Source organism: Haematobia irritans, chromosome 5 (genome assembly GCF_050003625.1).
Source record: "Haematobia irritans isolate KBUSLIRL chromosome 5, ASM5000362v1, whole genome shotgun sequence".
NCBI classification, from domain to species: Eukaryota; Metazoa; Arthropoda; class Insecta; order Diptera; family Muscidae; genus Haematobia; species Haematobia irritans.
The window spans coordinates 64,587,563-64,603,415 of NC_134401.1; the positions used below are offsets into that span (position 1 = coordinate 64,587,563).

The following is a 15,853-nucleotide window of genomic DNA, read 5'->3' on the forward strand; positions in this document are numbered from 1 at the left end:
GAGGTAATTCTCTGTGTCGGTAAATATGGGATAATGGGATTTTTTGTTGGACATGTGGATTCGGGATTTGTAAGCCACGAAGGGCCATTCCACCAAAATTCCAAGGAAATTTGCTGCTAGATCTCGGAGACTACATCCTCGGGTGCCAATATCGGCAGGATTATGATGCGTAGCAACATATCTCCATTTTGCATTGGGTACCAGTTCGTGTATTTGGGATGTTCGGTTGGCTACATACGTCTCCCACAAATGCTGAGGTTTCCATAGCCATCCAAGAACAATTGATGCATCAGATCATAGGGTCACTGATGTAACTTGATTGTCGAATATTTGCGAAACATATTTAATTAAATGGGACAGTAAAAGCGCACCATTTAGTTCTAATTTAGGCAACGACACTGGTTTGAGTGGAGCTAGTTTACTTTTTGCCATAAACAAATTTGAGAAAACTATTGAATTGGAGGTTTGCAATCTTCAGATTTCAGATTTAGTTCAGATTTAGATATAGCTCTCATACATATGTTTTTCTGACTTCGGAAAAAATAGCCAAATTACCAAAATTTTCCTTGTAAAATCGCCACAGCCAAGTCGAAAACTTTCAAAAATGACTTAAATTTTCCTATACTTCTAATACATATCTGTCGACCGATAAATAATTAATACTCTAATGCGAAGTGGCCAAAAATTTGCATATTTCCCATATATTTTTACTAACAGGGGCATTAGCCAACATTTTCCTTGTAAAATCGCCACTGCCAAGTCGACAACTTGAAAAAATTACTTAAATTTCCCTATACTTCTAATACATATCTGTCGACCGATAAATAATTAATACTCTTATGCGAAGTGGCCTAAAAATTGCTTCAAATTTAAATGTTTCCCATATATTTTTACTAACAGGGGCATTAACCATCTTAAATTTTAAGTAATATAGATTTTGTAGAAATCTAACAAATTTTATCCAGATCAAGTCTGATTTAAATGTATGCATTTGGTTTAAATGATTTAAATGTATGCGTTGCATTTATGTTATTTCCGAATTTCAAAATACAGTTTAAATTTTAGACGTTAATTACAACAAACAAGATGTAAATATTGTTTGACGCCTTAGTGGACACATTGTCCTACTATTTTCTTGTAGAGATGATTCCAAATAAAAATATAAACTTTTTCATATTGTAAAATGTTTTTGGAAATTAGTTACCAACATCAATTTGGAAATTAGTTACCAACATCATTTTTTCATCCATTCCGATTCATAAAAATCACAACATATTATGCAAAGATTCGAATTAAAGTAGTTTCGATTTATGAATAATTCAACCAAATGTTACTTTTATATAAAAAAGTATATTTATTACTTCATATATTAACGACAAAAAATTATTTAATAGTACCTAGATTTTGCTTCCACCACCTATATCCACCCATGTTAGTGTTTGGCCGCCATCTCGCTCCAAATCCTCAAATTCTAAATATTTTACAACGCCCAATTCGTCCTTGATTAAATTGCTTTCGACGACAGTTATCACATCTTCACCTGGTCGATCTTCAACGTCATTGGGATCTTCTGATAATAGCTCACCTGTTTTAAAAATATCTTTATTTAGGCATTCTCCAGAATCTTGACGTTGCAATTCATCGTCGATTTCGTTTTCGTATTCCGAACCCATAATGTCAACCCGATCTTCTATTGTAATATTTTGCGTAAATTGGGGTTGATTGACAATAATGGTGTCATTCGTATGTTTGGTTTGTTTCATATGCGTCAATAACAAAGGTTTGCGCATAAAACCGGCACCACATTCCATACATTCATATGGCTTCTTATCACTGTGCACAAACCGATGGGCATTGCGGTTATCACGGCTATTGAATTGTTTTCCACAAACCTCACATGCGAACGGCTTTTTGCCACTATGTATAAGCATGTGTTTCTTGAAATGTTCCGGATAAACGAAACCTGCACCACATATGTCACATTTGTGGGGTCGTTCGCCAGTATGAATTGCCTGTATATGATATTCGAGCAGTCGTTTACGCTTGAAGGAACGGAGGCAGTGTTCACATTTATGCAATTTCTCGTTGAAATGTGTGGATTTCTTATGACTAGCTAAATTGGACCGTTGTGCAAAAGCCAACGGACATAAATCACATTTGAAAGGTTTTTCCCCAGTGTGAATACGCTCATGATCCTTTATTTCTGGCCGCCGAGCAAACGACTTTCCACATATTCGACAGATGAATGGCCTCTGACCAGAATGAACAATTTGATGGACTTGAAGACTATGCTGCGTTGTGAATGCCTTATTACAGATTTTACATTCAAATGCTTTTCCCGAGACATGCAATTTCTTGTGCTGATTTAGATTTTGCTGATTAAGAAATTGTTTTCCGCACTGATCGCAGTGATAGGGTCTGGGTCGCTCCTTATGAATCTTCATATGTGCGAGTAAAGTATACTTCGATGCAAAATCCTTTGGACATTTACTGCATTGGTAGGGGCGGTTACCGGTATGCGTGTGCATATGTTCATCTAGCATTCCCTTTGAGCTATACTTCTTTTGACACACAGAGCACTCGAATGGCTTTACAGCATTGTAATGTGTACGTTTGTGCGCACGATATAATCGATGGTTATTAAAAGTAAGCTTACAAATCTCACATTCCATAGTATGATTTGACTCAGTGTGACCTTTAAGTTCTTGTTTTTTAGAGAAGCCCACATTACACACAGTGCACATGTAAATTTTACTGTTGTGAATGGTTTGAAAATGGACTTTTAAACTTTCCATCGTATACTTTTGGGATATATCGCACAGCAGACACATGCATTCGATACCACTTTGTTTGCATACAGGCTTCGGTGTGATATTGTCGGTTAAAAGTTGAGTTTCATTTAAGCTATGTAGTGTTATGCCTTCGTTGAGTTCTTCTCTGTCACTATCATCTTCAAAGACATTCGATGAAATTATAAAATTGTGTTCTTCATCTAGAAAAAAATATAATCGTAGAAAAAAAGAAAAATGTATCATTATCGAATATTACATGTTTTCGCGAATGCTACACGTTCACACCACTATCATCTTCAAAGACATTCGATGAAATTATAAAATTGTGTTCTTCATCTAGAAAAAAAAATATAATCGTAGAAAAAAATGAAAAATGTATCATTATCGAATATTACATCTTTTCGCGAATGCTACACGTTCACGTTAGAATGCCAACAACTATTTCAATTCACTCTTACGGCGGCGGGTTCTGTGTAACGAATTAACCCGATGGACATCATTATATCGGCTGCCACATCAGTGTTCTTTATCTTCCGCTTTTTCGTGTTAGATTATGTTTAAAAAACAAACACTTTGTTTCAGGCTCATTTAGACTTTTGCTACCCATTTTCCGACCACAGCAATAGCTGATGCAATCGTACAGCCGTTATTGCGTACATGCAAGATTCATTAAGGAATTCTGCCTGTCTTACTGAAATCGCCTGAACTTTATCTAAACATGTCTACGGCTACTGAACTGTCGACAATCTAAACAACACACATATAGCATAGGTATAACCATTGTCGTATATAGCCAATGCATAATTTTCGCTTTCAGTCCCTAATTTTTGCCGAGGCTACTGTGTCATTTCTCACCATTTCTTCAATGCGGACTCAGTACACCTGCCCTTCGAGTAAGCATGTTGTCGTTTCGATAGCACTCTTGAACCAATGCTAGCTCTAAGCTATCTATCAGCCTCTCCAGAGTCTTCAGAAGAAATAACGATAAACTGAGCGGTCGGAAATCCTTCGCATCCGAGTGAAAGGATTTTTCCGCTTTGGGGATGAAAACAACTTTTGTCTCCTTCAGATGTCGCTGGTTGTGCATCATGAAGTGGCAATACAATCTCTTTGCTCTCAGTCCTATATACATAGGAACCTAGTCATTCAAATCGTTCCTTCGATCCAACTCGTTTTAATAACTCCTCCTAGATGTACACCAATAAGAAGTATGCTAAACGCATTAAAATAGTTAAATATAAAACAAAGGCTACAACTAAATACATTGTCTTTCGTTCATAAAATAAAATATGGTAAGTCTCCGGAATATCTACTTGAACGAGTGGAATACGTTCGGGATTCGCAACCCTGTAACCTGCGTACATCAAATAATTTTCGGACACAGACAGTAAGGACAATCAACATGCAACGATTACTCTTCTATAAAGGATTGTAATTGTATAATGAGCTTTCAAACAACATAAAAAATGAGAGGGGAGATATAACTCTTCACTAACACCAACACAGAAGTATAAATATATATATAGCACTAACCAGCAGCGACATTATTGGAGAATAGTGGCGAAATTCAACTAACACCCTTTCTGACTGATCCATTAACAAAACAGTTGTTAATCGAAAGATAAATAGTCATGTAAAAACAGGCTTGTATATGAATACTTGTGATTCGACCAACCCCACAACTACCAAACCTAAAAACAGGCTCCCGCTATAATCGGCTGTGATGAAGCCGGAACATGAACTTAAGAATTATCACATCAGCTTTTCCAAGGTACTACAACAACAAAAACAAATTCGGTCTTCTTCGTCCTATTCCATCGGAGGAACTGGAGTCTTTATGCCATTTCTTCACTTATAGACTGTCTTCATATCTATTGGTGCCAAAGAGCTGACCAAAGTGGAGAAGGCCTTTGCACAAATAGAAGAGAAATTCTCTCATATATTTAAGAGACTTGAAGATATTGAAAGTAAACTATTAAACTCATTAAACTCTCGTATACAGCAAGTAGAAAGTGATGTCAATACCATATGCGAGAAGGTAAACAAAATTGAAGAAAGCATAGGCAGTATCCATAACCGAATATCTAAAACTGAGGAAACTGGTTATGGTGATATACATAAAATCTTACAAGACCTTGAAAATCTTAAACAGCAAACTCAGCGGCAAGATAATTTAGCAGTTTCCTGCGATCTAAGGATAAATGGCGTACCCTACAATAAAAATGATAGGTTGGATAAAATTTTTGATGGTATTTGTACTGCTTTACATATATCCACCCCACCATACAAAACAATATACCGCGTTAAATCCAAGAACACCTTCAGTCCCGATGGCACAATTATTATACAATTCATCACTCCGTTTCTCAAGAACTCTATTTTAAAATCATTTAACCAGTATAGAAAAATTACCAAATCAAACATCTGTCTTCATCACATAGGCTTTGATTCTGACAAGCCCATATATATTAATGAAAATCTCACTAAGGAGAACTTTAAGATTTTTCTTTAAGAAAGCAGTCATTGGGATGAAAAAACAAAAGTTATTGACTTCGGCTTTTTCTCGTCGAGGTCTTATATATGTAAGATCAGATGCAAACAATGAAACCATATTAATAAATAACATAGCTGAATTAAATCAGTTTTTTCGATCTGATAATGAAAATTAAGGAAAACTTTTTTTTAGAAAATAATTTTAATATATATCATAGTGAAAATATTATAATTTTATATCTATTCATATTACCCTTGAATATTTCTGCGTTGCCAATTATCGTTAATGTCCGTATTAAATAGTACAATAGGTTCCATAGACGGAGTTCAAACCTTACTACGAGTGCTCTGCAAGCAAAAAAAATGGTCTAACCATATCCCACATCAATGCCCAGAGTTTGACCAATAAAATTGACGAATTCAGGTATATATTTGAACAGTCTAATGTCGATATTATATGTGTATCAGAAACATGGTACAAACCCTCCACGACTAATAATATTATCACTATGCATGATTACAACGTCATTCGAAATGAGAGATCTACGATTGGCGGAGGAGTTGCAATATATATAAAGAAGTCTTTTTCATTTAATGTGGTATATAAATAGAGTCCGAATGATGAAGTGGAATCTCTTTTTATCGAAATTGCAATAAATTCCCACAAAATTTTAGTCGGTTGTATATACCGACCCAAAAAAAAACATCTCGCCTGAAGCACTTGTAACAACACTCACCGAAATCACTGTTAACTATGATGAAATTATCATTGCCGGTGACTTGAATAGCAATGTTTTATGTGATACTAGATTAACGGAAACATTTGAATCGATTGGTCTTCATACAGTCAACATGACCATACCCACACATTTTACTAGTTCATCACAAAGCTTACTTCACATATTTCTGATCGATAGTCTTACTAAGATGTTACTTTACGAACAATTGAGTGTACCATGTTTCTCTAGACATGATTTGATTTTCATGATTTACGAATCCCGACGGCCACTGGAAGAGGAACAACAAAAATTTTACAATTTTTCTAAAACTAATTTCATCAAACTTTCACAGGAACTTGAAAATATAAATTGGCATTAAATTTTCTACATACCATCAGCCGAAGATCAACTCGTTTTTCTTAATCAAAATTTTGAATACCTATTAAACAGCGCTGTTCCACTGCAAATGCCACGCAAAAAACGACCGGATAGAAGTTGGTTCAACTCCAGCATAGCAACATTAATAAAACGAAGGGATACAGCATATAAAAGGTGGAAACGTTTCAGAACATCACAACTTTATGAAGATTTCCGAGTGTTAAGAACTGAAGTTAACAAGACAATAAAACGAACAAAATCATTATACTATGAGAACAAATTTCGTACAGCACTGGACTCAAACATGAAATGGAAGACAATAAAGGAAATTGGTTTGGGAAAAACAATGGACAGAAATGTCAGTGAAAATCCTGATGACATAAACCAAAAATTCGTAAGCATAACTAATAATGCATTTCTTACATCTCCACAATTTACAACACCAATTTTACATCCTGAGCGAATATTTCCGCCTTTTTCTAGTTTTAAATTTTCATGTATAAACTCAGATGAGGTCTACAAGAGTTGTTCAATGGTCAAATCTAGTGCGGTTGGATTGGACAATGTCCATCCAAAATTTTTAAAAATTGTCCTACCCATAGTTGTTAGACATATAGCACACCTATTTAATACAATCATAACGACTGGTAATTATCCAATGGGATGGAAACATGCGAAGGTGATACCAATCCCAAAATCTAATGCCAATAGTGAATACAGACCAATTTCTATTTTACCATATTTATCCAAAGTATTTGAACGCATAATCCATTTCCAATTTCCAATTTCCAACAGAATACTTGCGACGGAACTCGTTATTGTCTGTGCATCAATCCGGTTTCAGATCTAAACATAGTTGCATAACCGCATTATTGGACGTAACGGAAAATATACGTGTCAGCACTGATAAAGGACTCCTGTCTCTGTTAGTCTTATTAGACCACTCGAAAGCTTTTGACTGCGTCAACCACGATATTCTTTGCTTTAAACTTCAACGCTATTTCAACTTTTCAAATTCAGCAGTAAAACTAATTTCCAATTACTTAAGATATCGTATCCAGTCTGTTGTTATAAAAAATAAATCTTCCACGCCTCTAAATCTAATTGCTGGCGTTCCGCAAGGTTCGATACTAGGACCATTATTATTCTGCATGTACATCAATGACCCCCCAAATATTCTTGATCACTCAAAATACACATCTACGCCGATGACGTCCAAATTTACTTGAGTTGTCAGAAATCTCAAATAGCTGATGGCGTAAATAAATTAAATTATGACCTTGGGAAAATATATTTGTGGGCTCAGAATAATTGTCTTCAAATAAATCCAAAAAAATCAAAATTTCTCTTAATAAATGGTCGTGCACAAAACATTTCTTGCGAGTATGCTGTACAAATTGGAAGTGAACAAATCGAGCAGACACACAAAACAAAAAATATGGGAATAATTTTCAATAATTCTCTAACATGGAACGATCATATAATTGCTGCCACAGGAAAAATGTTTGGTATGTTACGAACTTTATATCAAACGCAGCATCTTACCCCCCTTAATATTCGTATCCTATTGGCCAAGTCGTACCTAATACCAGTGTTGTTGTATGGCAGTGAACTCTTTACTAAAACTGATGTTAACAGTAAAAATCGTCTCATCAGCATATAAAGCCATATTAAGATATATTTACGGTCTTAAACGATTCGAAAGTTGTTCAGCCTTCCGCAAAAGCTTATACGGAGTCGATATTGGAGACTATTTAAATATTAAAGCACTCATCATGATGCATAAACTGATATACACAAAAACTCTGAATGGCAATTTTTTACTAACACAACTCGTCTTTGGAACTCTCTCCCTCCCGTTATTCAACGCATAAGCAACGCAGATAACTTCAAAAAAGCACTATTTAATCATTTTGGTACTTAATTTTCTTTTTGTTATATGTATTAATTTTAAATTTTAATCGAATTGTTAAATATTGTTATATTTTTTATTTATTTATTTTTTTTTTATTTTTTATTTTTTATTTCCTTTAAAATTGTTACCTAGCCATAACTAGTATTAACCCTATTTCATGTAGTTATGTTTTTTTCCTTAACAATCTATGTAACATCTGAATTATTTTATGTCACATACTATAATTATAAGATTATAAATCTTGTTGTATGTGAGGCAATAAATAAACTAAACTAAAAAATAAAAAAATAAAAAAAAAATGGAATGAGATATTAAATAACACAGTGCAATTCCAAAAAAATCACTTATACCAGCCGAAAGTACTCGATGAAAGGAGAAAAGTAACTTCTGGATTTTGCTAGATTGGTTGCCGCTCGTTTTTTATAAGACTCTAAAGTTTTTTCGTCAAAATCGGTTTCTAGCACTTTTTTGCAATTTTCTCAAGGTCGAAAAATGCTGTGAATTTTTTTCGCAGTCTTCAACAAAATTGTAGCTCTTGACTCGGCCAACAAAAGTGCTGAATATAAGTCGGAAAAAATTTAATCTTCATGCTCAAAACCGAAATGTCAAATAAATTACCACTTGTATCACCGATTTTTTCCATTTTTCGACTACAGCTCTTGAACCATTAAATTGAGTGTACCAAACAATTAAGGGAAGAAATGTAGCCTATAAAATTATGAACAACTTTCTAGTACATACTAATTACACACGACCACTTCCGATACGAACCCTTTCAACTAAAATGCCATTACCTTTATAAATTTAGCTGTTTTGGGCATCTCAGATGAACGAAAGCATTCGTTTCGGATATGAGAAATTGGCTGTAATTTTTTCTGTTTAAAATATTTTTATTTCTGATGCAATTATAAGTCTGAAAATCCAGAAAAAATATTAAATTTGACGCGAAAAAAAAACGTTGACTTATATTCAATTGTAAAAACGAAATAATGATTTAGATATTTGTTTTGAATACCTACATTAGGAGAACACAACTTCCGGCTTATACACATGTGCCCAAGGATCATTCAAAGCTCGTGAATGGCACAATTGTTATCTAAGTTTGATGCTGAATAAAATAAAACATTGGCCTTGAAGGGTTTCTATTAAGTTTTCTTTTCTATGATGTAAATGCGATGACCATAACTACTATATATACGGTTCTTTGTCAATTTAGTATAAATAGCGCATTTTTATATCAATAGATTTGTGATCGTGGTCAGCTCAGGACTCATTAATATAGACCATAAGTTCCGCATAGAGTGGAAGCTGAAGTAAATATTTAACGGCGACAAAAATCGATGATATTAGCGACAAAAAAACGACACAAAGGATACCGATTTTCGTCGATAGCAGAATATACAGTGCACTCGCGGTAACGTGAACACCTACGGAATTTTTTAGTGATCTAGTTTAAATTTTAATTATTAATTTAAATTGCTTTATAATTCCATACCTAACGATATTTTTCTGATCTTTTTTTTTTAATTTGTACATTAAATTAAATAAATTTTTTAATATTACTAATAACATAAATAAAGGACTATCACGCTAGAACGTGTAAAACTCCCATATATGGCTATGTTTTGATCTGAAATTCGCTAACGTGCACATTTTCGTTATCGTGAACTCTCTTTGTTTTAATTACACACAAAAAATTATCACCGAAATTATCACTTAATTTAATTTGAAAACGGATTCAATTAATATGTTAATTGATTCACTTAATAATTTAATCAAATCCGAATAAAATCCAATTAAAAAAATGATTGATATTTGCTCCGTTTCCAATTAAAATATCAATTGATTCAATCAATTTTTTAATCAATTCGGAAATAATTTTCAATCACAAACGTGTGATTGATTCAATCACCTTTGTGATTGAAATTGAATAGTTTTGAGCGATGGAGAGAAAGAGCAAAAAGAGAATGTGTATTTTTTCAACAACACGTTATGGAGAGATCAGTCTGTGGAAATAACTGGTAACGAACGGTTGGGTTTTTGTTTTCCGTAAATTGAAAACCATGATTGGCGACATTCTATCTGCTGCGTTCGAAATGTGAGCATAAATATTTTGAATACAATAACAAGTCAAACAAAAGGGTCGAAAAAAATAAAGTGTGCAATAACAAATGGCCATGTGGTAAAGGAATGCATTTGGAATTACCTGCGTTTGTGTTTTGCGGTATTGTAAACATGGAACACAATCTACATTTATTAAAGGTAAGCAATTGTGAAATGTGAATACAGTTTTCCATTGAAGCCTAGTTATATTAAACGGACTAAAATAATATATTGTTTTATTCATTTCCTTTAGTGATCAATTTTATTTCGACAAATTGGGCATTCCATCATTTTAATAAAAAAATCTACTATAAGAATATTTTTGCAATCAAAAGGTGGGTTATCGTATTAATCTTTTAAAATTGTAAATTTTTTACTCCTAGTTTTCTTAAAACCAAGAGCGGTATGGGTTCGTTGGAAGATTCGCCAACAAGTTGCGTTGGCGAATCTTCCAGCGAATATTACATTGCTTTGCTATTACTTTTGTCTCCGATTGGTTCAGATTTTAATAGACAATTTCAATGTGTGGAAATTTTGGAAAGGAATTGCTACTAAAATTAAATTAAATCGAGCCACTTTATGCCAAAAGACTATAAAGGCAAATGGAGATTATAACTAAGGAACTAAGAATTCAGGTAATGCTTAACAAAATTAACTTTTAATAAAACAAAAATAAGTTCTAATTATTCTGTTTACTTTCAGAAAAACTAATTTAGCTTACGGGTTGCTATCTTATTGGAAACCTAGGCGCATTTATATATTAGGAGGAGCATGCTGACATGGTTATTATGATAAGGAAGATAATGATTTATACAGTTTATTTTTTCACCCTTTAGTTGTTATTCATAGTAATTGTAGGTGTAAGGTATGTTAGAACAAAGCACACAAATGACAGAACCAAATTCTTTTGTCTATTGCATACTTCACAAAAATAAAATATTGAATATATTTTATAAGAAACGCATATTTTATTTTATTTCAAATAAAACTAAATAGGATTTTGGTGGCGCAATATATATATATATATATATATATATATATATATATATATATATATATATATATATATATATATATATATATATATATATATATATATATATATATATATATATATATATATATATATATATATATATATATATATATATATATATATATATATATATATATATATATATATATATATTTTTTTTTTTTTTTTTTTTTTTTTGATTTTTGTCGCGAAATTAATTAAAATTTTAATTGATTCAATTAAAACATTGATTGAATTTTATTTCAATTAATTGATTCCGTGACAAAAGTCAATTAAATTTTTAATTTAAAATCGTGTTGGTTTTCAATCAAAATGGGTGTTTGATACTATCATTGAATCCGCGAATTTCGTGATTGAAATCAAGATTTTTTTTGTGTATGAATGATCTTTTTTGGTTCGGCTGACTCGAATATGGAATCCACTTCCATAAGAATTACATTCATTTTTCACATTCGTACGGCCAATTTCGTCGTATGGTTACTGACCATTTTTCTCATAATTGAAGGATATATCGCCTGATGGTGCTTTATGTACTTTTAGTCATTATTTTTAATTAGATTTTTATTTGAATAAATGCATTGTTGCTGGCTGGGCAACAAAAAGAGATAAAAATATGGCCGGGGAGTCGCTTATATTTCATGAGTTGAAGAATCCTTTAAACATGGTATGTTTTCTTTCTAATTATATGTCAACTATTGTTAAGTAAATATATAATATTAATGTATTGGCCTTGTAGGTTTTGGGTATTATATGAAATAAATAAATAAAAAATACAGACCGTGAGAAAATCATCCCCGTAACGAATTCAAAAATGTTATAATTCTAGGCTTAATCACATCAATTCGTAAAAAAGGTTGAATAGGTGATCGACTAAATTATGGATAGACTCTCTCTCGATGCATAATTTTAACTTTCAAAGTCAATGAAGAAGAATTGGTAATTACTAGAAGGTCTGAAAGAGATATTTATACTAATCTTAGATATTAATTCTGACAAGGAATATTACCATTAATTAACATATACAATATCATCGAATCTTATTTGTTTCTGCACTGATTCTAATCTATCAAAAAAAATCTTGCGTTGAGGTTCCCACAATATAGTCACGTGCCAAAGAGTTAAAATTGTATGCCTTGCTTCCGTAGTATGCTAACACTCAAATAACATTTATTAAGAAATTCTTCTACTGGAAACAATTTTTAGCCATTCGCATCTTTAAAGAGGACAGCAGTTCGAATCTAGGAAATTCCTTGACTTAAAGTGAGAAAAAAATATATTTTATAACAAATGTGTATTCAATTTGTTTCATTTAGCCTAACCTAGGTGAAAATCATATTTCTACCTCAGTAATGGTGGTGACATTTCTGAGTGTTTCAAAGCTTCTCTAAGTGGTTTCACTGTAATGTGGTACGCCATTCGAACTCGGCTATAAAATAGAGATCCGTTGTCATTGTACTTAACATAAAATCGGGCTGCTGTCCGATAAGAGAGAAGTTCATCACTGTGGTATCACAATGTACTGAATAGTCTAAGTGAGACTGAAATATCGGGCTGCCACTATACCTAACATCTATATGTATCAGTGCTTGCAAAAATTAAATAGTCAGGAGTACAATGGATGCAAGTTCATTTGTAGACTTTTTCAATATTTCATTTAGTTACCTGTATCGTTGCTATATTGCGTTAAAACTTGTCCCTGTTTAGCATCATTTTGTTCAGTTTCCCTTGCTTCTAACATGGACTTCGTTCTTACATCGTAGATTATTATGTCTGCAAAACGAAATGCTCATATTACTGAGAACAGCAAACATTTGAAGTCTTACCTTGATTTTCCAAAGGAACATCATGTATTTTAATATCCGATTCCGTCACTGCTATATTTATTAAACCATCGGATAGATTTAGCACACCAGGTGGCAGAGAATTTTGGGCTACATGTTCATTGAAAGCAGCAAAGTCAAAACTTTCACTTATCTCTTTGTTCGTACTATCCATTTCCTCTAATATATCTTGGGCGTCTATATTCTCAATATCAGAATCTGGATCCTCCCCTTCTTGAACTTCTTCAACCAAATCGGAGTCAGTAACTCCGATCATTTCTGGCGATGTCGGAATTACCAAATCGTCGAACTTCACTTCATGCCCTTCCATCGGCACTGCTATACTGTTTCCAATTTGCAGGGATTTGGCTATACCAGACAAGCATTGAATTGTTTTATTATCATTGTAAGAGTTCAAAATGCGATCCCTTATTTGCCCAAACCTCCTCTCCAGACTTTCATACTCCAAAACATCAGCGTTGCAAGAATCACATAATAGCTATGAATACAATAGAGGCATCAAAAACATTGCAGCATATTCTAAAGAAATTTAAAGTAATACATACTGTTGAGTGGGCACTAGGTTCTTCCAAATCCATCTGCAATATGGAGCCCAAAAGATCTGCTAGGGAACATTCCTCTTCGCCGTCCTCGCGCAATCTTTGCTCAAACATTAGCCATGGCTCTTCCCCATTCACAAATTCATGGTCGCACAAGAAACATCTAACTGATTCCATTGGATGTCGCCAAGATTTATCGAGCAGCCTAAATTATACGGAGAATACATCACACTTTGTTAGGTTTATCAATTGGCTTCATAGAGTAAATACAGTGACCGACAGCATGTAGTGCCAACATGTGAAATTAAAAGCCGTTTGGAAAAGAAATTTGAAATTCGAACGTACCCAAGCAGTTAAGATCCCCTACGATATCCGCGCAAACTCAACCAAAAATCAATTGAAATATAAAAATAGCGATTATTTACTTTTTCTAAAACTCGTAAATAAAAACCAATGCCACATTACAAAGTAAAACATGGCAGCAAACCGTGGTGGGCGATTGATATCAGCTGATTGTATACGACAGAGATGCTTTTTGAAAACGAACAAACGTTATTGCCACAGAAGTTGCAATTCAAAAATTTTTAATATAGCGTTGTCCATGTCATATCCTGCAACACAAACGTTCGAAAAATGCTAAATTTCAACAATTTTTCAAATATTTTTTCAAAAGATTAGGGTAATATTCAAGTTGAGAAATTGTTGAGAAATTCGCGTTCTCAACAAAAAACAGACATTACCCAATAAACACAGGATGAGCGTTTTTCAAATGCAACAACTTTTCAGTTTGAGGGTAAATATAATTTTCAACATAAATTCAACTTGACATGAAATAGCTCATCTTCAATACATCTTCAAATTGTTTGCGAATTACTTCCAATTTGTCAAAATGTTGAAGAAATCTTTGAAAAGGTGTTGAAGATAATATGAGAAAACTTTGACAAAACACTACCCTAAAATGCAACGAAAAAACCATGTGGTTTTCAATACTTATTTGTGCAACGAAGTTCGTGGTCAATTGCAAGAAATAAAAAAATGGAAAATTTTAGACAACCAAATAGTTTATAAAAATAGGTAAGTGAAAATAAAAAATGAAATAAAACTTTAAGGAAGTCACTAAATGTATATCTCCTCGCAGAAAACTAAAATTATGGATTCTACGTTCTTGAAAACATTAAAAAGCTGACCAATGAAAAAATGGTGGACAATTAACTGGAACTGCTTCAAATAGTTTATAATAATTGGTACGTCAATATGAAAAATTAAATCAACACTTTAAAGAAGTCACTAAATTTAAATCTATTTGCAGAAAACTAAAATCTTTGGATGCTACATTCTTGCAAACAATAAGAAGCTGACCAATGAAAAATGAGTGGCTTATCACAAGAAAAAGTTTCCAGAAACATTACAAGTGCAACCAATTAAAATTGTTAAAAACAATAAATTGTTGAAATCAACAACTTCTGGATGAAAATGTGCATCACATCGTCAGTTTAATTCATATGCTATTATAAGTTTAAAATGGATATTTTGTGAATTCCTTCTGCTGGAAATCAATTCTAACACGCGGTCCAGTACGTTCCTAATTTCAAATTGCCCGCATGTTAATAAATTTTAATGCTGTTTTATGACACCAAAAGGAAGGAAATCGAATTATCAATGCAAAAGTGTTTACTAATAATGTTTAAGATATTTAAAGTTTTGTTGTTTTTTTTTTTGTTCTTATTTGTTGATATTGTTACGAATTTGATAATTATAGATATAAGTTTATTTAAATTAGTTTCCGTTAATTTAAAATTTAAAATTGTAACGATAAAATTTCGCTATCACTTGTTGGAATCATCTATTCATTTTCTAGTATTTTCCTGAATTTCTTTTATGTTCTTTTGTTTGCTTACCGAAATGTTAGTTTTTACTCTCTCATAGAATAACAACCCCTTTGCTTTGTTATTTTGCTTTCTCATTTCATCTCATTGTCTATTGTCATTGTTGTTGTAGTAATGCGAGCATATATCTATGTGAGTGTGTATGTGTTTG

General features: G+C 32.8%; 1 protein-coding gene and 1 long non-coding RNA gene across 2 annotated transcripts; one reads left to right on the top strand and one right to left on the bottom strand.

Annotated features, from left to right (window-relative positions):
* Positions 1-1,330: 1,330 nt before the first annotated feature.
* LOC142238818 (uncharacterized) lies at positions 1,331-14,333 on the bottom strand. Its single transcript, XM_075310537.1, has 5 exons — positions 14,162-14,333; positions 13,823-14,021; positions 13,260-13,755; positions 13,099-13,206; positions 1,331-2,992 (listed from the first exon to the last, which is right to left on the bottom strand). The coding sequence occupies exons 2-5, from the start codon at positions 13,991-13,993 to the stop codon at positions 1,398-1,400; spliced, it is 2,370 nt and encodes a 789-aa protein (XP_075166652.1). The 5' UTR covers positions 13,994-14,021; positions 14,162-14,333; the 3' UTR covers positions 1,331-1,397.
* Positions 14,334-14,719: 386 nt separating this feature from the next.
* Positions 14,720-15,491, top strand: LOC142241536 (uncharacterized). The gene is made up of 3 exons (XR_012723678.1): positions 14,720-14,890; positions 14,955-15,060; positions 15,126-15,491. It is a non-coding gene; the product is annotated as an uncharacterized LOC142241536 (long non-coding RNA).
* Positions 15,492-15,853: the final 362 nt, after the last annotated feature.